This window comes from Bombus vosnesenskii, unplaced genomic scaffold (genome assembly GCF_011952255.1).
Source record: "Bombus vosnesenskii isolate JDL3184/JDL3185 unplaced genomic scaffold, Bvos_JDL3184-5_v1.1 scf7180000016275, whole genome shotgun sequence".
Classification (NCBI taxonomy): domain Eukaryota; kingdom Metazoa; phylum Arthropoda; class Insecta; order Hymenoptera; family Apidae; genus Bombus; species Bombus vosnesenskii.
This window is the reverse complement of record NW_022884344.1, coordinates 1,371,229-1,397,688: the sequence shown is the minus strand read 5'-3', so window position 1 is coordinate 1,397,688 and position 26,460 is coordinate 1,371,229. Positions and strand designations below refer to the sequence as shown.

Below are 26,460 nucleotides of genomic sequence, written 5' to 3'. Positions count from 1 at the left end.
TTATTGTGTAGGTAATGTTTTCTAGTAGAACTTCTTATTGCTATTCATTATGATAGCGTTATTTACACAGTTCTTTATAAAGTGAAATATACAAAACAGTGGGAGAATATCAGAATGTCCAGGATTAGAATCAGTTAGAAACAATGCTAGTGGCCCGAAAAGCGAAATGGGATTTTTCCACTTCAAATGAGCTTAACTTTCAAATGAGTCCACGAATTACAAACCTTGAAACGTTATTTCGTAAGGAGGAGGGACAGGGAAGCCAATATTTATTAACTCCCGCCAATTTCATCTCAATATCATTGACCACAACTTCACGTCACATTTGCCATAGGTAAAAGTATTTTTCATATCTTAAGACTGATACAATGATGCCCAATTACAATTATAAGTACTTAAAGTGATGCCAATTTGGCTTTTATCGATCATCCACCATTGAATGTACCCAGATTTAATTGCAATAGCGATAGAAAATAATCCTCAACATGCGAAACGAAAATTATTTACCTAATTAGCACAACTGTAATAAGTACATGCGAACTGTCCTCTACATCTGCCGTTTCTTCTTAAAAAGATTAGTATCCAAATTAGCGTTAGGGGTGTCGTGAATTAGAAAAAGGAGACGAAGAAGGGGATTCGTGCACCTGATTTTTACATCCGTATTTGATGCATTTGCACCGTTGTCCACACTTAATCTTAGCTTTGACGCAGCCACAGGCCTTATTAGAACATCCTGTTTCGCAATTACAAGCCTGCGAAGATATCTCTGTATCCATTTCGGGTACACTCTGATTTTGTACAAGGCTTTGTGATGATTCATCCGTAGTTTTCACCGCACTGCTTTGTTGCTGTGAATTTGTTGTTTCTTCCTAAAAAGGTTAATATCCAAATTAGCGTTAGGGGTGTCGTGAATTAGAAAGAGGAGACGAAGAAGGAGATTCGTGTACCTGATTTTTACATTTGCATTTGATGCATTTGCACCGTTGTCCACACTTAATCTTAGCTTTTGCGCAGGGACAGTGCTGGGTAGAGCATCCCTCTTTGCATTTACAAGCCTGCGAAGATTTCTCTGCTTCTAAATGCGCGGCACTCTGATTTTCTGAATCGCTTTTTGACGATTCATCTACAATTTGTGCTTCACTGCTTTGTTTCTGCGAATCTGCTGTTTCTTCCTAAAAAGATTAGTATCCAAATTAGCGTTAGGGGTGTCGTGAATTAGAAAGAGGAGACGAAGAAGGGGATTCGTGTACCTGATTTTTACATCCGTATTTGATGCATTTGCACCGTTGTCCACATTTAATCTTAGCTTTTGCGCACCGACAGTGCTGGGTAGAGCATCCCGCTTTGCATTTACAAACCTGCGAAGATATCTCTGTATCCATTTCCGGTACACTCTGATTTTGTACAAGGCTTTGTGATGATTCATCCGTAGTTTTCACCGCACTGCTTTGTTGCTGTGAATTTGTTGTTTCTTCCTAAAAAGGTTAATATCCAAATTAGCGTTAGGGGTGTCGTGAATTAGAAAGAGGAGACGAAGAAGGGAAATCGTGTACCTGATTTTCACATCCATATTCTTTGCATTTGCACCGTTGTCCACACTTAATCTTATCTTTTACGCAGCTACAGTGCTGGGTAGAGCATCCTGTTTCGCAATTACAAGCCTGCGAAGATATCTCTGTATCCATAACCGGTACACTCTGATTTTGTACAAGGCTTTGTGATGATTCATCCGTAGTTTTCACCGCACTGCTTTGTTTCTGCGAATCTGCTGTTTCTTCCTAAAAAGATTAGTATCCAAATTAGCGTTAGGGGTGTCGTGAATTAGAAAGAGGAGACGAAGAAGGGGATTCGTGTACCTGATTTTTACATCCGTATTTGATGCATTTGCACCGTTGTCCACACTTAATCTTAGCTTTTGCGCAGCGACAGTGCTGGGTAGAGCATCCCGCTTTGCATTTACAAACCTGCGAAGATATCTCTGTATCCATTTCCGGTACACTCTGATTTTGTACAAGGCTTTGTGATGATTCATCCGTAGTTTTCACCGCACTGCTTTGTTGCTGTGAATTTGTTGTTTCTTCCTAAAAAGTTTAATATCCAAATTAGCGTTAGGGGTGTCGTGAAATAGAAAGAGGAGACGAAGAAGGAGATTCGTGTACCTGATTTTTACATTTGCATTTGATGCATTTGCACCGTTGTCCACACTTAATCTTAGCTTTTGCGCAGGGACAGTGCTGGGTAGAGCATCCCTCTTTGCATTTACAAGCCTGCGAAGATTTCTCTGCTTCTAAATGCGCGGCACTCTGATTTTCTGAATCGCTTTTTGACGATTCATCCACAATTTGTGCTTCACTGCTTTGTTTCTGCGAATCTGCTGTTTCTTCCTAAAAAGATTAGTATCCAAATTAGCGTTAGGGGTGTCGTGAATTAGAAAGAGGAGACGAAGAAGGGGATTCGTGTACCTGATTTTTACATCCGTATTTGATGCATTTGCACCGTTGTCCACACTTAATCTTAGCTTTTGCGCACCGACAGTGCTGGGTAGAGCATCCCGCTTTGCATTTACAAACCTGCGAAGATATCTCTGTATCCATTTCCGGTACACTCTGATTTTGTACAAGGCTTTGTGATGATTCATCCGTAGTTTTCACCGCACTGTTTTGTTGCTGTGAATTTGTTGTTTCTTCCTAAAAAGGTTAATATCCAAATTAGCGTTAGGGGTGTCGTGAATTAGAAAGAGGAGACGAAGAAGGGAAATCGTGTACCTGATTTTCACATCCATATTCTTTGCATTTGCACCGTTGTCCACACTTAATCTTATCTTTTACGCAGCTACAGTGCTGGGTAGAGCATCCTGTTTCGCAATTACAAGCCTGCGAAGATATCTCTGTATCCATAACCGGTACACTCTGATTTTGTACAAGGCTTTGTGATGATTCATCCGTAGTTTTCACCGCACTGCTTTGTTTCTGCGAATCTGCTGTTTCTTCCTAAAAAGATTAGTATCCAAATTAGCGTTAGGGGTGTCGTGAATTAGAAAGAGGAGACGAAGAAGGGGATTCGTGTACCTGATTTTTACATCCGTATTTGATGCATTTGCACCGTTGTCCACACTTAATCTTAGCTTTTGCGCAGCGACAGTGCTGGGTAGAGCATCCCGCTTTGCATTTACAAACCTGCGAAGATATCTCTGTATCCATTTCCGGTACACTCTGATTTTGTACAAGGCTTTGTGATGATTCATCCGTAGTTTTCACCGCACTGCTTTGTTGCTGTGAATTTGTTGTTTCTTCCTAAAAAGGTTAATATCCAAATTAGCGTTAGGGGTGTCGTGAAATAGAAAGAGGAGACGAAGAAGGAGATTCGTGTACCTGATTTTTACATTTGCATTTGATGCATTTGCACCGTTGTCCACACTTAATCTTAGCTTTTGCGCAGGGACAGTGCTGGGTAGAGCATCCCTCTTTGCATTTACAAGCCTGCGAAGATTTCTCTGCTTCTAAATGCGCGGCACTCTGATTTTCTGAATCGCTTTTTGACGATTCATCCACAATTTGTGCTTCACTGCTTTGTTTCTGCGAATCTGCTGTTTCTTCCTAAAAAGATTAGTATCCAAATTAGCGTTAGGGGTGTCGTGAATTAGAAAGAGGAGACGAAGAAGGGGATTCGTGTACCTGATTTTTACATCCGTATTTGATGCATTTGCACCGTTGTCCACACTTAATCTTAGCTTTTGCGCAGCGACAGTGCTGGGTAGAGCATCCCGCTTTGCATTTACAAACCTGCGAAGATATCTCTGTATCCATTTCCGGTACACTCTGATTTTGTACAAGGCTTTGTGATGATTCATCCGTAGTTTTCACCGCACTGCTTTGTTGCTGTGAATTTGTTGTTTCTTCCTAAAAAGGTTAATATCCAAATTAGCGTTAGGGGTGTCGTGAAATAGAAAGAGGAGACGAAGAAGGAGATTCGTGTACCTGATTTTTACATTTGCATTTGATGCATTTGCACCGTTGTCCACACTTAATCTTAGCTTTTGCGCAGGGACAGTGCTGGGTAGAGCATCCTTCTTTGCATTTACAAGCCTGCGAAGATTTCTCTGCTTCTAAATGCGCGGCACTCTGATTTTCTGAATCGCTTTTTGACGATTCATCCACAATTTGTGCTTCACTGCTTTGTTTCTGCGAATCTGCTGTTTCTTCCTAAAAAGATTAGTATCCAAATTGGCGTTAGGGGTGTCGTGAATTAGAAAGAGGAGACGAAGAAGGGGATTCGTGTACCTGATTTTTACATCCGTATTTGATGCATTTGCACCGTTGTCCACACTTAATCTTAGCTTTTGCGCAGCGACAGTGCTGGGTAGAGCATCCCGCTTTGCATTTACAAACCTGCGAAGATATCTCTGTATCCATTTCCGGTACACTCTGATTTTGTACAAGGCTTTGTGATGATTCATCCGTAGTTTTCACCGCACTGCTTTGTTGCTGTGAATTTGTTGTTTCTTCCTAAAAAGTTTAATATCCAAATTAGCGTTAGGGGTGTCGTGAAATAGAAAGAGGAGACGAAGAAGGAGATTCGTGTACCTGATTTTTACATTTGCATTTGATGCATTTGCACCGTTGTCCACACTTAATCTTAGCTTTTGCGCAGGGACAGTGCTGGGTAGAGCATCCCTCTTTGCATTTACAAGCCTGCGAAGATTTCTCTGCTTCTAAATGCGCGGCACTCTGATTTTCTGAATCGCTTTTTGACGATTCATCCACAATTTGTGCTTCACTGCTTTGTTTCTGCGAATCTGCTGTTTCTACCTAAAAAGGTTAATATCCATATTAGCGTTAGGGGTGTCGTGAATTAGAAAGAGGAGACGAAGAAGGGAATTCGTGTACCTGATTTTTACATCCGTATTTGATGCATTTGCACCGTTGTCCACACTTAATCTTGTCTTTTACGCAGCTACAGTGCTGGGTAGAGCATCCTGTTTCGCAATTACAAGCCTGCGAAGATATCTCTGTATCCATATCCGGTACACTCTGATTTTGTACAAGGCTTTGTGATGATTCATCCGTAGTTTTCGCCGCACTGCTTTGTTGCTGCGAATTTGTTGTTTCTGCCATAACAACTGTTTTAGTGTTTTGTATTCTAGCGTTCTTCACTTCTGTATGAGGAATCAATTCTCTTTCACCTATGTTCTATAAAAGACAGGAAAAATGAGAAAGACTCGTAGACTTGCTTGAACATTCTATAATATTTGGAACATATTCTTTATGTATAGTTACAGAAATTATTAAGGTTGTGACATCTGTTCGAATGTACGATTTAGGAATGTCTATGTCAGTAACACGTGGGGCGAGGCTACTGCGAGGTGCCTCGAAAAGTGAACAAACATGGTTATCCCTATTTGTTTATAAAATGAATTAATTAATTACTTATTAATTAATAACGATTCGATAAAATTCTTATAAATCGCGATTATAATAAGTTTCAGTACAAAATCATCGGTGTGACCATCTGAATGCACGAGTCATATAAGATATCTCTCTCTTCTCATTTAATACTGTTCCAACGCTCTCGAACTTACCTTTCTCCTCGAATCTACGTTGGATCCTAACGGGTATAACACATCAGGATTACTTCTATGTAAGTATTTCAGTTTCGATAAAAAAATAACAAAATATTGTTAATGCGCGATTGTTAAATTCACCCCAAATTTATATTTCAAATATTCATATAATAGAGGTAGAAATAAGGAAGTTGCTTACCGTTTGGCTTTTGTTGTTGGTGATTTTGTATGAGCTGAAGGTGTGATAGTTGAAACTTTATACCGATCAGTTATCTCTGATATGTTATCATTCATTATTCGTGTTATGATAACTTATCTTATGATAAATCTCTACTGAGATTAGAATGTACCTCTATTAGTTGGACAAAAGAAAAACCTTTTTTTAGTTGCGTTTTTTGTCAACAGTTATTAGATTATGTAAAAAAATAGAAAAAAGTTTGTGGTCCCCAAATATAAAATCTTATTTCAGCTATTTATTAGTTTCCGAGATATTAATAAAAAAATTTTCGGTAATATACATTGCATTCAGTCATTACTGTTGAGGTTGACTGATAGAAGAACGAGTGGACGAATTTGCAATATTAGGTTGTCCGAAAAGGTTCTTTCGTTTCATAAAGTGATAATAGACGAACAATAATTTAAGAAAGACTAAAGTATATCGACTAAAATGAATTTTCAGCATTCGGTAATGTTTGATAATTTGAGAAGCGTCATGGAAAATAAGAAATTCAAAATATTTGTCTCTAGCCACTAGCCAGCGACCCTGACTCAATTGATTCTTTAGGAACTGACGAATTTATAACATCTTACAACAGATGTCGATCAACTTAAATAACTTAAATGACCTCATATGCAAAGTTGTTAAATTTGTCTCAACAAACGCCATCGTACGTACTACAGAAGAAAGTGTAGTTCCATGCGAAATGAAAAAATGTTCATGCTGGTACAGATGACATGCCGAATGCTAAAAGTTAATGTTAAATCTAAATGATGTATGGAAAATTTATTAGAATTATTGCATCATTCCATTAATCCATAATCGTTTGAAAGGGAATATTCCCTTTTCTCCCCTAAAAAGAATATATAATAAACGATTAATTTCTGTTTCTTAGGTAACTTGTAATCAGTTTCGGTATTGCACGATTCTGTCATTCTTATATTTGTCTATCTCGGATAGAATAGTAGATATGAACTTTTTCATAGAACCGTACACTTAAATAGGTTCTTGTAGCTTGAAACTCAATAGGTTCTCGCCTATGCTATTGTGTTACCAAACAGGGCAGATTCCTAACTTTAAGCTTAAATACATAGGTTCTTGTATATGCTAAGTTCCAACCAAACAGGACAGATCCCTAATTTTGTAGGTTCTTGAAATGCTATTTTCAATTAAACTCAGTATTTGACCGCACGGAGCAGCACCAGTCCGGAAATAACTAGATCCATAAGCGGGAGCGTTCTCATGTATATATATGCATGTATATATATGTATATATCAAAGCTATAATATCTGAGGATATGTAAAGTAAATATTTTGAAGATATAAAAGAAAAAGTTTACGATTTAAAGATAGAGGATTTTTGAATAATGTGTATTACAAGTTATAGTATTGTATTTGATCACGAATAAACCTAACGACATACATATTGATATACTTAAGAAAATATTTAATTGAATGTATCGATATAAAGTCTGTATTATAGTCGAATTTTATATATTCGATTTAAGTTCTGGACGTATTTTATTTTGTCAAAGTTTTATGTGAAAATGTCAAATGAAATAAAAGTAGCTCTTAAAGCGGCTCGTGATACATTTAGAGAAAAGAAGTATATAGATGTGATTAAGAAATGTAACAAGATATTAATGAGAGATCAAAATAATTATAGCGCACTTATGTTATTGGCGGCTGCAATGAAAGAAATTGATGAGTATAAACCACAAGTACCATTAATTCTCCAAAAAGGTACAAAAATCCAAGCAGACAATCCATTAGCTTGGTACGGTTTAGTATCTTACTATGAAAAGAACTTGGACAATAATGAATGTTATAACCAACTATTATTAGCTTACTGCAAGCTTTTGGAAATAGAAAGGTATAAAATTGCTATATACTTCATAAATGTTATAGATTTGTAAAACTTATTCAGTAATTTATTTTCAGTGACTCTAAGTTTACAAATATTATGAGTAGAATCTCAAAACTTTTTACGCAACTTAAGGATGTTACGACTATAACTCAATGTATTGAACATTTAATTGAATTACGGAAGAATTTGGATGATAACAAAATTAAGGTCATCGATAAAACGCTTGGATGGCTGCTATTAGATAATTTTTACAATCTAAATAAATATCAAAATTTATTAGAAAGTGTTTTTAAATCTACAATTAATGATCTTGATGCAACTGACCAACAAAAATTTTATACAGAATATTTAAAAATTTTATATGACAAAGATGAATTAATTGATTTGGTAAAAGAAGCTATCAATATGCATCAGCGATTCCCTCAAGATACATTACCGTTAGGTAAGTATTAAAAATAATATATTATTAGCTATTTTAACATTCTGTTTATGAAAGTAACAAAGGAATCTTATAATATCACTTATTAATTTTAATGGGATTTTTTATCAAGCAAACAGAAGAATTTAAAGATTTATTTCTAATATTTATGAGGTAATAGAATTTAATAATAATGCAATCTATATCTATCTATATCGTGAAACATGAGGAGTGCAATTGTTTAGTAAACGGTAAATTTAGTTTAGTAAATGGTAAATATAATTAATAAATGGCAATGATGTAAATAGTATTAATAGAAAAGAGTTCGGTTAGATGTAAATATTAGCATATACGTACTATAAAGAAACAAAAAGAATTCAAAAGTACTGTATGACAAAATTTAAACTTTTTTAGATATACATATATTATTATATATATATATATCTCGTCTATGTATGTATTTTTTAGTTACAATAATAGGCTTTTTCCCACAATTGTAACAATTGTTGTGATAAATGCTTCAATTTTGTATAGTTTCTCCATAATTGTTTTATCAGTATTGTTTTATCGGTAGATACATTTCCTGGTACTGGAATTATTATAAACAAATTCCTAACGGTTTGCCAACGAAAATAATACCAAATATGATTATATTTCAATGAATTCGATCTATGTGGAAAATGTACAGTTGCATGATACATTAACTCTGCTATGTTTCTTTGTCATTATCGACCCAATTTTTCAACGTTTCAAAAATAAAAATAAATTGAACAAGATATGGAAATTCTTATTAATATACATAATTTCTTGTTTCAGTTGCATATTAAACAGCTTCTTAAGATATTACAAATTTTTATTTGTTTACTAAAATGAGGGCAGGATTGAAATATAAAAATTCCATAATGATAGTAGGATTAAGATAGTAGCTAGCATTTTTTAGAAACTTTCATTTTCTTTGTTAGTAGATATGGCATGATCTCGAACATGTCTGTCAAAGATTTAAAATATATAGTATACAAAGTATAAAAGTATACAAGAACAGTACACATAAAGTATACATAACTTTAGTTGTAATTTATATTTTTAATGATATGACAAAGAGAATAGAGGAGTGCCAGGGTAAATAAATCAAGAAAGAAATTAATGACTAAGTAGTACAAAGAAGCAAAATTGTATAATAAAGTTGCACAATTTAAAGGAATTAAATATTAAAACTAACATTATATACACTGCTACTGGTTGCAGTCTATACCATAGGTATAATATAAATGATATCTACCATTTCACTTCTGAAATAAAATCGCCACTAACAATGAGTGTTTAAAGCAGTTTAAAAAATAGCTTTCCTGAATTGTACCGAAGAATATTAGAGAATAGCAGTCTTAACTCAAGAGTTTCCATAAGTATATTTTGTAGTAGTATATTTTAATAGTATTAAACAGCTTCTATTAAACAAGTATTAATTTCCGAAAAAGATTGTCACTATTAATATATACAGTTTACATCTCACTACTGCATTGTATAGTAATTGCAAGTGATAAGTGCTTTTTAAAATTTGAATATTAATTAAAATTAGTAACTATGTGCACTTATAATCATTCAATTGTTATTTTCAGCATTTAAAATATTATTTATCAAGATATGAATATATTATTTGAGAAATTTTTCTTATGTTATGCATACATATATATATATTTATTCTAAACTACCGAGCATATTTCAAGTTGTTTTCATATATTGTTAGTTAAGGGATGAAATTTAGCAAAAATAGCATTTAATCACTATTTGTCGATTTTCCATATTTATGTTTTAATCACTCAGTTATGCAAATTATTTTAAAGGGTCGTAATAGATCGATATTTGTTGAAAACGAAAAATAATAAAAATAATTAGTAATAAAGATTTAAATGTCGTGGAAGTCATTGAAAGAAACATAATACAACACGTTATAACGCAGTATTTGTCTTAAATTATTTATTAATTATTATCGAACTGATACTGATCAAAAACCATTATTTAAAGAGATAGTAAATTAGCGAAAGCCATTGAAATATTCGTGATTCGAACTTACCTGGCTCTTATTTTTCAACTCTCGTCGCTATCCGTGAAGCAATTGTCCAAAAAGTTGTTAATAAATGAAAATAAAATTTAATATAAAATTTACTGCTATTGCTTTTATGTGATTACATATTTAGACAATAGTAGAAAATGATTTGGAAATTTATGTAAATCGAAAACTTGTTGCACAGAATACAGTAAGGTGTTATAGAAAATCTAGCTTGAAATTCTTCGTATAATGCAATTTCCTATTTCAAATACTGCAAAAACGAAGTCTCTCGAAGATATCACACAGAAGTAGATTACGCACGCATAGCATACGGAAAACTGAACTTCCCGCAATTTTATACATGCATTTATACCAAGATTTTTGACCTTGGAGCGCTCTGTAGAGTGACGTAAATTCAGATCCGTTTGAAATCATAAAATTGCAGATTTTTATTAGAGAGAGAATTCGAAGATATCGAGCCCTCTGAAAGTATCTTATAATTCTAGATTCTTGGGATCCCCGTTAGTTTCGGTATTCGTAATCGAGTATTGAAATATAGTACCAACGAAAATTTTGTAATGCCGCGAAGTGCAATGACAGAGGCACAAGTCGCCCCAAATTGTTATCTTACACCAAGAAAATAACAATTAACGTGTGTTACGTTTTAAGGTGTGTACATGCGACGTACGTACGATGATGTACGTAGACGTTGTAGCGAGTCTGTTGTGAGCCGATCATAAAAACTCTCGATATCAAGATATGCAAAGTTTCTGAACACAGCAAGAGCAGACATCGTGACGGCAGAAATGACAAAACAGAACCGTAGTACGAAACGTATCGCGTAACCCGACAGTACTAGCACGTCAAGTCTACGATGAACTTTTGCCGAAGATTTCGGGAATCCAATTGATATTTAAGAAATCGTGCGAGAGTGCCAGCATTGAATCATCGCTCACAGCGTTGGATCACGTACGAATATGAAATTATATTATATATTACATAATTATATGTGGAAGAGTGGAGTCGCATGTTAGTCACTGATGAATCACGATACTGTCTATACGATCAACAAGTATTGTCAGTCTTTGGTAACGGGTGCTTTCCTCGGCGTCTCTTTATCGCCACACAGTACCCGGGCACCCCTAGGGCCACAGGGGTTGTGATTACGCCCAACCATCGCGCAAGGCACCCAGTGCCTTGCTACCTCGATTAGCTAAGCCTGCAGGGGCTGTCGCTCGTCTCAGGTCGAACGGGGCACATTCTAAGCCCTTCCGTCTCTTCAGGACGGTTCCGGAGCAGGTGGGACGCTGCTCACCCGCCGAAGGCCATTGGCTCGGGGCGAGCCAATACCCCTTAAATCGGCCCTCTTGCCAGCATCTTGGCCATCAGCCACTGCCACCACGAGTCCAAACCCATAATTGGCCGAGCAGAAGGGCTTACTCGACCCCCGTGGTACCATCCTAAGTCATTGGTGGGACTATCGTGTGGATGTACGGCCACGTCACTGCCGGTCGGCGACCTGCTAACCGTGCTCGGCAGTTCCAGATGGGACTCACGTAAGCGGGGGCCTCAAGATACAAGGTACCCGGGAACTTATCCCGACGGTCCCATCCTTGGCATCAGGATCGTGGGTGTGCTAGGCCACGTAGAGAGAGTGTAACCGTACTTAAACGCCTTACACTGCCGGCGACGTTCCCTGCGGTGTACATAGAGGATTCACGTAAGTGGGACGCTTGTCCCGACGGTCCTCCCTGGCTGCGGGAACGTGGGTTTGCCAGCCCCCATAAACTTACATAAGCAAGTTCTTCCTGCGGGACTATACGATCAACAGATCATCAACAGGTTTGTTATCAATACTGTCCCCATTTTGGAATATGGACAATGGAAATGTGTGTCTCAAGTAAGAGTTTTCAACGCCGGTGGTTATTGGTGATGACGTGAATCGAAGTTTAGTTTTTCCATTGCACAGACTGGACGGTAGTGTCATTATCAACTAAATGTAGCTTGTCTTGTAGACGAAGTGGGAAATATTTAAGGAAAGAATTCAGTACCTAACACCAGTAAAAGAAGTTCTTATCAACATATGTCCTGTTTGACTTTCTTCAGGAGATACAGCGTCTTGTGTTCTGCGATTTCATATTTCATAGAATATACTTAAAATGACTTGCATTCGAATGCATGCACGAAGATCTTTTGTTATCGATCTAATGACTCTGTCAATACTGTCTGATGTTCCTTGAATTTATCGAAATCCCTCTTCAATTGTACGACGAAATATCACAACATTTTCGGTATGAAATGAGTATACATGTAATGAATTTCAAGTATGTTCGCAAATAAAAATCCAATGAATTTAAATCGGGCGAGCTTGCAACTAGGATGCCCATATCCAATCCAATCATTTGGAAAATTATCATTTAAAAATTATCTTGCCGTTTGGCTAAAATGCGGTACCACTAATCATAGCAAACAATTGTATGAATACAGAGAATGTTAATGCAAACACGAATGGGATAGCATCAGGAGAAGTGATACATGTAACCGATTTACAACAACAGCAGCATATTCAACCAAACCAAAATATAACTGATATATTCTTCGAATCAGATATTACTAAAAACAAATCAAAACCTATCAATCGAACACGATCTCAAAGGACTAAGGACTCTAACAATTACTCTGATAGCGATGACAGTTCGAAATGACCAATTCAACATCTTAAACAGAGATTGGTGAAGAGAAATTCCCACAGGAATATCAAAGGCATGCTCAAGCAATAAAAGGTATTACAGAGGAAACTAACTCGCTTTTAAACTTTAAAACATTCGAAATGAACATTGATATGCCACTAAATTTCTCGTATTATTCGACATCTAATAATTGTTAACCACTTAATAATTACGTTATAGACAAGTATTTATAATATAAACAAATAAATATTCCTCAATGGCTTTTAAATACGTACCAATTACATATTCTCTATCTCCAAAACACCAACTTTAGAAGAATTCAATATATCAGAACTAAGGAATTTGATGTCATTCGCAAAAATTGGGCAAATACTACAATAGCAAAGTAGGAATGTAACAATTTATATCAACAGTAATTTAGACTTCAGGAAATTGCAAATACACACTAATCTCGGAGCTGTTGCTATAATATTTTTGCTGCCTCCGAGAGAGATTAGCATCTGCAACATATCTATTCCAAATAACCATAATCTCGGTCCATAATCTTAATCGACCTAGTGATTGTGTTATTTAGTACTTAAGTTTTATTTATTTCATACTTTTATGTATATATATATATATATATATATATATATATATATGCTTACAGTAGATAAATTATTTAGTAGATAATTGAAATTAATATTTACATTTCTATGTAAACGTATTTAACGAAACTGCAATGATTTTTCCATTACCTATCTACTTATTTCGTCCCCGACTGTATATCTTCTAGAGTATCGGTTATTCATTCAACGGTATAGCTAGCAAAGCGATTGAATTATGCAACTAAGGAAGTTACGACGAGAGCGTTGTGCTGAGTGCACGTTAAAGACCAGCGAAGAAATACCGAAGCATAGCTCCTGACAAAATAAGTGTCCCAGGGCAACAAGCTCGTGTTGTATGGTGATTATTAGCGAGTTTGACAAAAAAAAGTACTGCGAGATTAGCAGACAACATGCGTCCGATAATTTGAGCAGTGTGTGCGGGTGCCTGTTATCTGCAAATAGCGCGCCTCTACATCAGATTCAACTGGTGAGAGAGGGAGAGAGAGAGAGAGGAACTTGGAGCGATGATACAAGTCAATTTCATAACACTACAACGCTACAATTCAGGCCTATCATTGGATTGGGGGTTAGGTTGGGGTTAGGTTGGGGTTAGGTTGGGGTTAGGTTAGGTTGGGGTTAGGTTACATAACATACACAGGCCATACACAAATACATATATCCTTCTTGCGTCAGTGGGGAAACACGCAATTGCAACTTCCCAACTTTTTAATTTACAGAAGGTTAACGCAACACACACCTATAATAACCAATATAACTGGCTCTCAGAAACCGATAATGTAGACAAGACGTCAGAATCTGACATGTTGTTCATCTGACATGAAGTTCATTGAAGGGCAGAAGCCAACAGAAATGAAAGCGTAACCAACGCAGCAGAAAGAAGATCACCCATCAATGCGATGAATATTTATCGACGATAGTATCATTTTCTCAATCAACTCACCTCAACAGTTGTTTGTCATAAATACCTGTTGGACCAACGTATCATGTAGAACAACCTAAGGAAATTTTTCATTGTAAAAAGTGTCAGAGGATTGGCCATGTCTGTAGTAGTTGTACACTCGAATACAGATGCGATGTGTGCTAATAATCATAATCATTCAGGGAATTGCACAATCAAACATAAAATGTGATAAAACCAATGTCGAGTGCAGTCGGCACTAACTGCGGACAAACAAGGCATCCAGCATTGTTCAAGAAGTGCTCAACGAGGTAGCCCTCATTTTTTGACCTCCGATTTGGTTTCGATCTTACCGTTCCAAACTGCGATACTTGAGGACAAAATAATAAAATTTATTCCGCGAAATTCCAGATTGATTGGACACCTGGAATCCGTGCCACATTTAAGTTATTATGATTCCTGCAGTTACATACAGTGGTTTAAAGTCTTAAACGTTGCTTCATATACTAATTTCAGAAACTCAAGTATTTTATATATATTTGTAGTTGCAACATATAAATATTATTATTACACGTCTAAGACATTATATTTTTATGTAAAAATATTCACTAATATTTTTCAAATAGCGGATTATGCTCGAAATTGACGCGAAATCATTAAAATTTGAAAACTAACTTAAACACGGCACAGGTTCTAGTTGAGGAATCACTTTGAAATTTTGCGCATTTTCTCCCCAAATGCCAGAATTTCGGACGGTGAGATAATGGTAATAGATTTTCTCCAAGAAATTATAAATAATTCAAATAATTGCAACAAAAGTTACAAAATTGTTTTTGTGGATGAATTTGAAAATTGGTTTATGGGATCCTTAGAATGACTTTATGGAAATTGAGATAGGAAGCTGCCTATGACGAATGTAATCTTTTTACCACCTGGATTGAGTTTCATCTCACTGTGCGTTCGAATGCCACGTACGTGATGTTGATGTCATCAAGTCACATGTAACACATGTAAATCCTCAGGTGGTAGGCTCACGTTCTCCACTTTGGCATAGGATCTCCAATAACCATAGTACTGACATGCGCCGCTGACGGCAATAATAACACCTTAATCTCATATAATATTAAATTCCTGATCACTTTTTATCCAGAATTGTTACTAGTCGCTTGCTTATACTGCCTACTCGGTATCAAGGTTGGACGCACACAAGATTGGAACATGGGCTGCTTCGCTCTACTTGCTCATCGCTTGTCTCTCTACACATGAGCGTTACTACGCTTGCTGTATGCATGTAGATATGTATTATTATTAGGTATATAGCTTATGCATTATTATTAAGTATTGTATTTATTTGTGTATTGTCGTATGTTATTTTGTATATATATTATTATATGTATTATGTAGCAAACGTTTTTATCATATATCTTTAAAACGAAGCTTACAAACTATTTGAATATTATTCATTACGTCTAATGATACTGCTTCCAAAATATGTAATACAAGAATTTGCTCCGTTTAGTTCATTTTAATTCATTATATTACATACACACACATACATATGTGTATCTTAATGTATTTATCAATTATTTCTCTGAAGTAATCGGTCTTCTCCAATTTATGTTTCTATCCATAATCGCAGATACTGAAAAAACTTGGCTGGAAAATTTCCTAATTGATGGTGCGAAAATGTTGACATTCACCTTAGAACGAACGCATCTCATTAATTGGATAAACATTATACTTACCAGTTTTCAGATAAAAGTGTATATCGTAGCGAACGTAGCAACGACGTGTTACGCACTCAAAAATAACAACTGCTGCATAATTTTACCGTTCTTCTGTATGTTCATATCCCACGGCGCTCAATGTTGGCATCCCAAATAGCGATGTTCTGGCCTACCGCTCTCTGTATGGTCAGGCCCGCTGCAGACGAACTTTTATCATTGCGATCCCGTTGCGATTACATGTCTATCTTTGTTGTTTTTAATTAAGAAAACAAAGGAAGACATGAGATCGCAACGATGAAAGTCGCTCGTCTGCACCGGTCGTTAGTTAGGTCGTAAACATACGGCGTAGTAAGCGATAGGTGACAAGTGGCAAAACAAGTGATTTCACAGACAATGCCAAATGCCAATGTCCTAAATATCAATTTTGTCGCTTACTACTTGCCACTTCTTTGTACGTACACGGCCTTAGGATTACAAGTGAAGAAGCGTCCGGAGAAATGTGAGCGCAAGTTTGGAGAATAGTTCAGCAAGAAGTTTAGAAAATAGAGTGGCGAGGGGAAAGGGCGCGACAGTTCAAACAATCCCAACAGATATCTAATCTGTTCGTTTTCAACCAGCAAATATTTTTTCACACAAAACCAGATTAATAGCAACTATAGTAGCTATTTCATAAACAAACACTGAAGTTTCAGATCTTATGGATATCTTCTAATCTTTCCTTAGAATACTTAACATTCTTTCTAATAATATGGTTTTGATGCTCTAATTATTTCTATTTTATTTACAGAATATATATGTCTTGCTTACTCGGAACGAAATATCTTGGATGAAAATTTTACTGACCTCGATATAACACAATTTTATGAAGGTTGCTTAAAATTGAACAAAGAGTGTGAAGCAGCTAAAATTGCTAAAGCACTTGATTTGGCAAAATCGGGCAATTTGATTATAGCGCGAGATATATTGAAAGATATACTTGTATCGACGCCGCGTTCAGTATGTGGTTGGATGGCATTAAGTCAAATAAGTATGAAGCTTTACTGTTGGGAAGATGCAGAAGTTGCTGCCAAGCGAGTATTAGATATGAAGAAATCTAAAATAAAAAATAAATTATTATATAAAATGAAAGAGACATTAGTTGAATCAACGAGTTTAACTAATGACAAATCTAAATGGGAAACAGCATTACGAATGTGTGAACAAGTAAAAATTCTCTTTATTTACACATGTAACTTTTTTAGTTTGAAACGACAACAACAAAATTCTTGCTTAGAATTATCTAAATCTCTTTCCAAATCTTAAAGCATTTTTTCCAATCTTTTCAAAGTTTTAAAGATCATGTTCTTTTTCTTCTCCTATGAAAAAGTATGTTTGACATTTCTCAAGATAAGTTTACTCATTCAAGGTTCTGGTGTAAGTGCTGTGCGATCCCTCGTAGTCCGCTTACCAAAAAATATTACTCGTTTGTCTATTTCGTAGCCAGATTCTTTAAACAAAATATTTGAAATAAAATCTATGCTTCAATTTACTCATCGCAGAAGATCATGTTGTAAATCCTTTCTAAAAAGGTTGAATAAGCTTACAAAAATTGTAAGATTTATTTTTCTTTAAACACTAGTTTAAGTAAGTTTATTTAAGTTAAGAAAGAGAACAGAATAGTTGTTCACACAACTTTAAGCCATTTATCAGGCAGGTGATGAATTCTATTACGGAAAAATATGGTGTCTTTAGATAAAATTTTATAGCCAAGTCTTCTTCTTGTATCTTATCTACTAATCGTAGTTGGGATAAGGCGTGTTTCATCGACCGGAATAGGTGGTAATCGGAGGGAGTAATGCCTAGCGAGTAAGCTGGCTGTTATATCCTAAACAAAACTCATTATGATGACTTTTGTCATAGAAACAGCGTGTAACCTAACGTTGTCATTCAGCTATTTCACAGAATGTTTCCTTTTGTCAGTCTCTGACTAGTTAGATCTTACCTGAAAACACTACATTTTCCCGTGATGGAATTCATCGTTCGCCTAATAGATGGCTTAAAGTTATGAAAAGCAGCAAGAAATACTTTGATTGAATAACTTGCAGAATTTTTTTTTTAAATAGACTTTAAGTTTTGGTAAAGAGTGAAACTATATTCGATTTTTGAAACTTTTATTTGTTGCTTATTCTGCTTATGTGTTCATTTATTTGATCCAATTAAAGATACATTGATTTCCAATTTAAGATACATCCTTCAGCGCGTTTGGATTTGATTCGTGCACGTCTTAGCATATTGTTACATCAGCCAGATGTAGAGATTCTGCTGAACAATTTGGAATCAAAAGATGAAACCAGAACACATACCAATATTCTTCGAGCGTTATATTTAAAACAAAATAAACAATACGACGAAGCTGTGAATATACTTGATTCAGCCGTCCGAAAGCCAGGCTTGGCTCAAACTTCCCAAGCGTGGTTACTTCTTGGTACAATCTATTGGGAAATGGCAGAGTATAATTACAGTTTGATGGCTTTTTTGAATGGAATAAAAGCCGATCGTTTTAATTGGAAATGTCTAGTTTACTTGGGACAGTACTATCGTGACTATGGTAATGACATGGAACGTTCTAGGAGGTGTTACCAAACCGCGTTACAAATTAATCCAAATTCTGAAGAAGCTGGTATTGGGTTAAGTACGGCGTATAGACTTCTTAAAAATCAAGTAAGATGAATTCTATTTTTTTATGAAGTGCATATCCGTTTCTGTATGCATCCGAAATTTATTATTCGTTAATATTTTAACGAATAAAATATCGATGTTCCGTTTTTTATGGCTTAATTACGTTAATAAGATATTATTTATAGGATGCAAATATAAAATTATTACAAATGTTAACTGCGCAAGATAGCGGTCCTAGATGGGCGTGGTTACAACTCGGTTTGCAATACCTTGATCAAGGAAATGCGGAGCAGGCTATTAAAGCGTTTCAACATGTTATTAGAGCTGACCCCAGTGATAGGTAATGCTACAGATAGTAATTATTTAACGAGAATACAATCGAGTTTACGAAAGTATTGCTTCTAACATTAAACCATCTATCCTGGCGTGACATACTGAAATTGTTGGGTGAGAAATTATTGGTAATATTTCTATCTTTAATGTTTCGGGAAGATTTACCGAAGTTGGAAAAATTAGTAAAAAGACATTTCAACCTTTTTAAATGGACGATGGAAATATTAAAAAGCAAATATATATTAATATATATTGATAGTATTAAACAAATAATATATAGTAATTTAATATATTAATAACCATAAGTAATACTATAGCTAATGTTTGAAGAAATAATAGTGTAATAAAAAACACTCGTTTGGGAAGGTATGTATTTTTTATTATTCGACTGTTTTGTCAATTTTGAAAAGGATATAAAATCGTATTGTTTTATTTTGGATAAATATACTGAATAAAATTCTTTGATGTAAATGCGCACACAGGTGCATTAATTATTAGCTATTTTAAATTAGGCAATAAATAAATATATCATATTACATATATTATAAAAGTATTATGCACATAAAGTCTGACTGGTTTAACCGAGAACAGTCAAATATCTCGAAAATTATGGGAGACGCGGAGAAATGTTTCGAAACTTGTACATTCATTGTGTAATTTTTATTTTCGGCTTCAGCACCCAAGAAATGGACTTAGTTAGACAGAAGTTTAGGCTGCCGAATTCAGGTTTCGCCACACGCATTCATTGTACATGTTCTTCATCCTCTACCCATCCCTATACATATGTACACGGTACGTAGTCCAATCTTAATCTTCCACTAAACTACTTTGGCTTGAAACACACATTTGCACCTCTTCCTCCTTTTTTTATTTCCCCTAACCAGCTAACCATCTAGTTGTTTATCCTACCCTCCACAATCTCTTGTGTCTTCCACCTGGTGGGTTTCCTCCATCAAATTCTCACAGCTTTGCGCTACATCTTTCACCTAATTCATCTCTCGAGAGCATAAACTGCGCTTTCTGGCTTTCTCTTCCACTCAATAATTATCTTTCTGCTTAAAACCTTTTCGACTTATATTGCCAGAGTAATGGTAAATGTCGTTCAATTAAAGTCAGTTCTGTAATACAACTTTAAACTATGTTCTCAAACAACCTGGTACAATTAGACGTTATTCAAAGTCAATTATGTTATATTTATATTATAAAACTTACGAATATAGAGAATTAGAAAGGAAGATCAGTATAGGAGAGATAGTGAATGAGAAAAGAAAAGATGGGATTGTAGACTGGGTGAGAAAATTGGAAAAGTAGAAAAGGGAAAGAGTGAAGAGAGGGGGAGGAGGGGATCTAGCTAAGAAGGTAAATTAGGCAAGTAGACAAAGACTTATGCAATAGATAATATATATTATAATAGATAATAGATAACATATATATATATAAAATAAGATTGTGCGTGTAAATGGGAGAATGGACGTGTGGGAGATTACGGGAGAGTGCAAGGCAACAGGGAGAATAATCGTAAACCGAATTTCTTTACATTCTTGTAAAGTTTAACATTCTTTACAGCCACTGTTGGGAATCGCTAGCCGATGCGTATTTTATAAGAGGTGCCCACACATCAGCATTAAAATCTTATCAGCGAGTATTAGAGTTATGCCCAAAATTATTATATCCAATGATACAATTAGCATATATAAAATTGGTTAGTATTATTTTTCTGGACTGTTTCGTGACATGACTAGTGATATATTTGTTTAAATATTACGATACTTCTAACAGCCGTTTTAAAGACTTGTACAAATATCGTTTGCTATTTCGTTATTTCATAGATTATTGGACAATATAACGAAGCAAAGAAAGACTTTGAACAAATATTGATAAATAAATCATGTTATATACCTGCTTTAAAAGGATTGGCTGAAACCTGTTTGGCTTTAGCAAAAGACTATACTGCTAAACAACTTTTGGGTCGTGTGAATGACTATTTGCAACAAGCAATGGATAGTTTAACTGTAGCTATTAAAGAGCGTAAGGATATATCTTGTCTCTGGAAGTTACTTGGCGATGTGTGTTACAGAGTTGCAATGTTACCAGACAAATACAGTCATTTAAAAGCATCATCTATTCTAATAAAATATGAGAATGACGAACATATTGTATTGCTTAAACGAATAGATATGTTCTCATTATCTGCAAGGTAAATATATTAGATTAATATTATATTATAAACTACACTAATCTTACATTATATTATAATAAATTCTATGTTATTATCATTATTATTATACGTTATATTGTTATATGTATGTAAATGCTAGTGTGTGCTTAACTGCGGCAATTCTTGCCTAATTAGGTGCCGCTATGAGGAATAGGATACTTACATATTTTTGCTGTATCGAAAAGTACGGATATCTTTGATACTTTTTTAAAAGGAAATTTGAGAGACATTTTTTCCTACTATAATATTCTTCAAATAGGTTTTTAATACGATACGACGAATAACTGCAAAATTAAGCGTTTCTAAGCGTTTTTAAGAAATATTTTCGGTTTATAAATGATGAAATTATAAATATATCAATTTTGTTATAGTATGCAAGAAACTGAGTGAATATTTTAATTACAGATGTTATTGTTGTGCATTATCTCTTTCTCCGGAATCAGTTTTTCTGTGGTATGATTTAGCTTTATGCTATTTAATGCAATTACAGCATGATCCATCAATCAATCATAAAAATTATGCTAGTAAGTGTCTAGCTGCTGCAAAACATGCTGTTAAACTATGTCCTTCAACATGGAAACATTGGAATCTTCTGGGTATTATTTGTATGTCACCGTACGTAAGGAACTATGCATTGGCACAGCATGCTTTTGTAATGGCGATTGATAAGGAATTAAATAATGCTATAGTATGGTCTAATTTGGGAACTTTATATCTATATATAGGCAAGTAAAAATGATGAAATACGCAATAATAAAGAGCATATTATACTTTTGTTCGAGCGTCGTCGCGATTCACTGTATATTAAATTATCGTCGTGTAATTAAATTCACAGGAAGTTTGTATAAAGCAAACGAGGCTTATTCTCGAGCTCAGCGTGCAGATCCGTCATATATAAATAGTTGGATAGGGCAAGCTTTAATTGCAGAAATAATGGATCGAAAAGAAACAGTAGATCTATTTAGACATGCAAGACAATTAGGATATCATAGTCAAGCTGCCATAGGATACACTCATTGGGTACTTGTTATGATTTTAAATCCTACTACCAAACATGACATTTTATATATGGATACAACACAAAGTATGCATGCAATATCTTCTGCTGCTGATGTTATGACGTGGTATGTAGGTAAGTTTTTATCACTTTTCATACAATACATATTATAAAATGTCTATATAAAACTATGCATAGGAAAAGCTACAGTTAGTTATGAAAGTCTTTATACATACCATAAATTTCAATTATTTTTTTATATATCGTTTATATTTGTGAAATGAATACCTATAATTTTAATAATGCATTAAGTTATATTAATCATAATTTTATTGTATTTTATTGTAACTGATTAATGTTATTTTAAATTTTGTATATTGTACTATACGTATCGTAATATTTATCATCCGTTACAGAGAATCATCCAAATGATTGTCACGCTCGAAATGCATATGGATTATTATTAGAGAGACAGAGACTTTATAAGTCAGCTGCAGAACAATTTGCCGTAGCTGTATGTAATAGTACCAAAAACGAAAAAGACCTTGTTTCTATAAATTTAGCACGTGTACTAATACGACTGAAAAGATATAACGAAGCAATAAAATTATGTCAAGGAGTTGAAAATATCAACTATAACTCTCAATGCAATCTCGCGTTAGCGTTATTCAAAGGTAATCACATTTTTACATCAATATTAATATATATTATATATTATATATTATATATTATATATATAGGATTTATTTATTCAGAAATATTAGAAATTAGGGTTTCCAATGGTTTCTATCCTATATGATAAGTTTATTGATAGATGGATCTATTTACAGTGGATTAAACAGGAAACGATGGTTATTTAACGTGAACTAAATACAGTAATGTGCTATGACTAAGACAACTAAATGGATAATTCGCAACTCACAACTCACAACTCAATTCTCGGCTCCTCACAACTCGACTCCTTACAACTCGACTCTTAGTTCTTTCTCTCTTAAGCATCCCTTTGTCTTTTCTCATGCCCTCACCATGTGTGTTCCGTAATCGTCCGCGATCATGATCACGTACGCCTTCTTCCGCGTAACTATTTGACTGAAGGACCGACGACACATTGATGGGCCGCTTGGTCCATTCAAGTTTTCCGACCCTTTCGGCCTGTCGGCACTTTGGCTTTCTCACAACATTGTTTATAGTTCACCCGATATTTTTTAGGCAATCTGTCCACGATACTACATATATACCTTTTTAAGTACAAAAATTGTAGTATTCTGTTAATGTCGAAACGTTTACGGATGTCATGTAGTGATTAATAAATGCATGGTAAACTTAGGATGTTAAGATTCAGCTAGTGTTTAAAATGGTCACTAAATAGTGATGTTTTTATACCGGATATAAATTTAAGTCCAACGCGTATATGCTGCACCTTAGGCCTTTTTAATCCTTGGTTAACCTGGAACAATAGTAATATTAATCTGTGTTTTTAAGTGATGATTCGAAATTAATTATAGAACTGGATAGTGATGGAATATTTAAACAACTAGCAAATATTTATTCACATTGTTTGAGATATATTATAGTTAAAATTTGTTTCATTTTCAGCTAAGCTATATGAAGAGGCGTATAATACATATGAAAAAACTCTGCAATCTTTCGCGAATACTGAAGCACAGAAATCATTTACATTGTGTGCGATGGCTGCGATAGCATATTCTTTCCACAGAGTAAATGATGCAAAAACTTTACTTTTCCAATGCATACAAATACACCCTCCAGTTATAATAGGTCTTTTAGCGGCCGCATCGTTAGGAATATTACATGGCGATATCAATTTAGTTTCATTGGTACTAAAAGAATTGGAGTTCTCTGTACCTAATCCTGAATATGGTCATCATATTCTAAGCTTATATGCATATTATTATGTGATGGGAAATGATGTTCAACGAGCCATTACTATTCTTTCTAAAGAAATCTTTAGATGTCCTGGTAAGTACTATTTTAATATATTTTCTGTTATAAATAATAAAGTATTGTTCAAAGAGGAAATTAGCTAAGAATAAGTAAAGAGTAACCCACTTAAGTCGATGAGAATAGCAACTTTAGATGAGAATAGCAAGCAGCGTAACATGTACTGTGCGTTGCTGGTAAGTTAGCAATCGGAAAAGCACAGGTGCAAGGGAGATTTATGACTGTGTTGAGTTTATCAGGAATAGTCAATCGGTCCCGCTTTCCTTCTGTCTGCCAACTTACTAGCGACGTCTTATACTTATTTTCACTATTACGATCATAAACAACTAAAAGCACACTGTCCGTTACAAGCCGTATGCGAAAATCTAGGTGTTTTATGGTCTTAAATTAACTTAAGGCTTATTATCAGCCTTTCTTCTTAATCTCTTCTTAATGGCGAAATTTCGGGTTGATGTAATACGACTTTTGCCAATCCGACTCGAAGTTAGACCGCCTGTTTATGCTTATACCCGAATCGAGTCACTGGATCCCGAGCAATACGGGTGCATATATCGAGATCCCACCCGATCCCGAAGTTTGGAAATCATAGATGAAAGAGCGAAGCCAAGTAATCGATATGGTGCCAATTTGAGGAAACGCTTTTTCAACTTGCTGCAAAAGTTAATTTATTTATTGTTCAGGCTTATCTTATATGAACATGCTCGGGGCGCCACTTGAATCCCTAGTTTAATTCGTTAAAGTCAATCTAAGGCAATCGAGCTAAAGTTGTTGGGATCAGCCATGCAATGAATCAAATACAAAATTTTGCTATATATCAGAATTGATATGGCCTGACAAATATTTTCTAGTCTTTTATTCAGAGTTTAAAATATATTTAAAACACTCTTATTATGTATTTCATACATATTATTTTATATAAATGTATGGTATATTATTTTCCTTTTCCCTGCAGGTAATGTAAAATATTGGACTATATTACTCAGGATATTATTAGATACTGACTTACAACTGTTTAGTAGATGCGCGCAAAAAGTATTGTTTCTTAATAGAAATATTATTACTGAAAACCATGCACATGTTGCATGTGCTTTATCCTATAGCTGTTTCATGCTAAATATGGGACCAGCAAGTATTAGATCTATGCAAAAGCTTCTATTTACTTATCCTGCTAGCATTGAAAGTTGGGCAATGTTCATTACAGGATTTTTATCAAGGTTTGTAAAAGTAAATTTCTTTTTATTTAACTTTTAGTTGATATTTTATTATGAAATATCTTGATACAATATAACTTAATATTAAAGTTTCCTATAACTTGCATACTATATTTGCTTTATTTCTATATTGTTTATATATTATTGTTATTACATGTTAAATTAACATGAACACGGAGAACGTCAAAAACAGAGCTATCATTAAAGATTATAAAGAGTTAAAAATTCTACCATAAATCTTCGAAAAAATAAATGGCACTCCGTCGTCCGTTTTCAATTCTAAACTTAAAACATGTTATCACTAACATGCAGAAGCTACCGACTTTTAGGTGAATCATATACTACCTGATAAAAGATAAATTCTTGCTGCATATCGCGTCATAATTAAAAGACTAAACTAAACATAACTAAAAAGATAAAGTAACGTTATGCATTTAAGTCAGATACGCTAGATATGTATAGAAAATAACAATGCCATTTTTTTAATTGGTATGTTTCTTTATGAAAAAAAAAAAAAAAAGAAATGAATTGAATCGAACGAATCGAAAAATGAATGAAAAAGGTTTAATCTGCAAATTAAAATTGTTCACAGGCGTACACTGAAAAAATGTAAACTGAACGCCGAGTGGTTCGTAACATTTATAAGTAACATACAACAGTCATATCAGCCGACAAATTTCATGGCAAAATGGTTAAATGACACTAAAACAAAATTGAAACAGCTTAATTAAGTGGGAAGATCTATTTTGTTTGCAGATTGTAAAATGTATTTTGTAATGTATGTACAAATTAATTTATACAGTGTTTTATTGTACTGCGTGTTTAAGAAGTGTTTGATTGGAATTTAGAATTGTTACATTTTTAATCATGGATTATTAAAATATGATAGTGAGGGCTCGGTGTACTAGAACTAATACGTAAGGACTTTTACTTTTAACTCCAGCGATTTTTGCTTAATCAGTTGTGGCTCCGTATTTTCAACAGTCATTTGTTATAAAATTTTTCAATGGAAAGTATACTAAATAAACTTCATTTGTTTGTCATTCATA

At 34.5% G+C, this 26,460-nt stretch overlaps 2 protein-coding genes across 18 annotated transcripts; one reads left to right on the top strand and one right to left on the bottom strand.

Moving 5' to 3' along the window:
• Window positions 1–31: 31 nt before the first annotated feature.
• On the bottom strand, window positions 32–10,450 carry LOC117242717 (balbiani ring protein 3-like). Of its 17 annotated transcripts, XM_033509607.1 has the most exons (17): window positions 10,134–10,450; window positions 4,887–5,189; window positions 4,584–4,808; window positions 4,281–4,505; window positions 3,978–4,202; window positions 3,675–3,899; window positions 3,372–3,596; window positions 3,069–3,293; window positions 2,766–2,990; window positions 2,463–2,687; window positions 2,160–2,384; window positions 1,857–2,081; window positions 1,554–1,778; window positions 1,251–1,475; window positions 948–1,172; window positions 645–869; window positions 32–565 (listed from the first exon to the last, which is right to left on the bottom strand). In XM_033509607.1, the coding sequence occupies exons 2-17, from the start codon at window positions 5,112–5,114 to the stop codon at window positions 548–550; spliced, it is 3,396 nt and encodes a 1,131-aa protein (XP_033365498.1). In that variant the 5' UTR covers window positions 5,115–5,189; window positions 10,134–10,450; the 3' UTR covers window positions 32–547. The 17 variants fall into 17 exon arrangements, with proteins under 17 accessions (XP_033365498.1, XP_033365496.1, XP_033365497.1 ...); XM_033509605.1 differs by having other exon boundaries at window positions 32–869; XM_033509606.1 differs by lacking the exon at window positions 10,134–10,450 and adding an exon at window positions 5,277–5,403 and having other exon boundaries at window positions 32–869.
• LOC117242716 (tetratricopeptide repeat protein 37) lies at window positions 7,047–26,454 on the top strand. The gene is made up of 13 exons (XM_033509604.1): window positions 7,047–7,650; window positions 7,719–8,086; window positions 16,820–17,235; window positions 18,256–18,732; window positions 18,876–19,030; window positions 20,590–20,725; window positions 20,853–21,220; window positions 21,647–21,966; window positions 22,077–22,373; window positions 22,655–22,912; window positions 23,835–24,218; window positions 25,153–25,414; window positions 26,004–26,454. The coding sequence occupies exons 1-13, from the start codon at window positions 7,325–7,327 to the stop codon at window positions 26,140–26,142; spliced, it is 3,906 nt and encodes a 1,301-aa protein (XP_033365495.1). The 5' UTR covers window positions 7,047–7,324; the 3' UTR covers window positions 26,143–26,454.
• Window positions 26,455–26,460: the final 6 nt, after the last annotated feature.